Source organism: Formica exsecta, unplaced genomic scaffold (assembly GCF_003651465.1).
Source record: "Formica exsecta isolate Colony F162 unplaced genomic scaffold, ASM365146v1 scaffold365, whole genome shotgun sequence".
In the NCBI taxonomy this organism is placed as follows: Eukaryota; Metazoa; Arthropoda; class Insecta; order Hymenoptera; family Formicidae; genus Formica; species Formica exsecta.
The window spans coordinates 1,788,981-1,790,505 of NW_021850897.1; the positions used below are offsets into that span (position 1 = coordinate 1,788,981).

Sequence of the window (1,525 nt, forward strand, 5' to 3'; positions counted from 1 at the left end):
CCGATCTTCTTATTCTGAATCGTTCGCATAAATTTGATGCTAGGAAGATAAAACCTGCATATCGTACCTTAATATTGCTTTTAAGGAAACATGAGCGCATGCTGACGAATGATGCTGACTGCTAACGTTGACTATCGTGACTTTGGCGAGACACTGACATAATATTAAATATTTACTTAAATTATTAGCTGTCCATATATATATTTATAAGATTCGAAATATTATCTACTTTATCTTTGATACAGATATTATGACTTGTTCATATATATGGAAGTCTATAACAAAATATTATTATAAATATAAAATATTATTATAAAATATAATATATATATATATATATAATTTTTGAAAACTGTCGCAAAATTATCGCACTTTCCAATTTAATATACGTAGAGAGAGAGACAGACAGACAGGCAGATAGAGAGAGAGAGAGAGAGAGAGAGAGAAATTCATCTTATTAAAATAGCAACATTTTTCATAAAAATATTATAAAAAGAGTTTACAATCAAAATATTTATAATAAAACTTAAAAAATGTAATAATATACTACTAAAACAAACAGAAAATACTTTCATTAAGAATATTTTGTATATATATTTTATCAAAACTATCGCATAAATCTCTTTCTTCCTTTTCAATTTTTTAGGATTTGACATTAGCGATTTTATTAATTCTTGTAAACCAATTCTTGTAAGCAATTGTAAGTACCGTTAAGAATAAATTCCATTCTCAACTGCATCAGCCACCTTTCTCCTGTACCGTTTAGTCCTCATTCTTGCTGTGTTCACGAAACATTTCGACTGACTGGTCGATAACAAAGTCTGATTAAATGTTACTTTAGGAAGGATTTAACAGTCAAACATAACGAGTTTGTTGAAACAGATAGTTGACAATTGCGTTTAAAAAGAACTGTGAAGTATTGGTTAAGTTGAGTAAAGAAAACATTGCAAAAATGTGGCTGTTCCATAGTCAGTGCACTAGTAAGGCGCGTCTCGTAGGCAAGACAGTGGTTATAACAGGAGCAAATACCGGGATCGGCAAAGAAACTGCCAGAGATCTCTACAGAAGAGGTATTTTCACAGTTACATCTCATAATTTTTTAAATTTTAATAAATGCACAGTTTTTTGAAATGATGATTTATTAAACTGAGAGAGAGAGAGAGAGAGAGAGGGGGGGGGGGAGAGAGAGAGAATTTATGTGTGTACATATCTGTATGTCATATTTGTCTAATTACTTCGCAAAATTATAATTTTAAATTCTGTGTGTTTATTCTTGTTCTGGTGATTATAATTTTAAATTCTGTGTGTTTATTCTTATTCGTGCGCTTTATTCTTGATAGTGATAGATTTATATATTTTCTGGTACTTAAGATATATCCCAAATATTCAAAAAGACATTCTTGAACAAAATTTGGTTTACAAATAGCTAATCATATTTATAATATTAAAGTTTCAAGTTTAACACATAATAATGTATAATATATAATATAAGAAAATATATAATAAAGTAAAAAAATAATATTTA

At 28.5% G+C, this 1,525-nt stretch overlaps 1 protein-coding gene across 1 annotated transcript in view; it reads left to right on the forward strand.

The window, feature by feature from the left end:
• The first annotated feature begins 766 nt into the window (after window positions 1-766).
• LOC115239135 (retinol dehydrogenase 13-like) overlaps window positions 767-1,525 on the forward strand; it is a 3,264-nt gene continuing 2,505 nt past the window's right edge. The window contains exon 1 of the mRNA XM_029813491.1: window positions 767-1,070. Coding sequence (XP_029669351.1) covers window positions 953-1,070 — 118 coding nt within the window. The 5' untranslated portion in view covers window positions 767-952. The remainder of the gene's footprint in view (window positions 1,071-1,525) is intronic.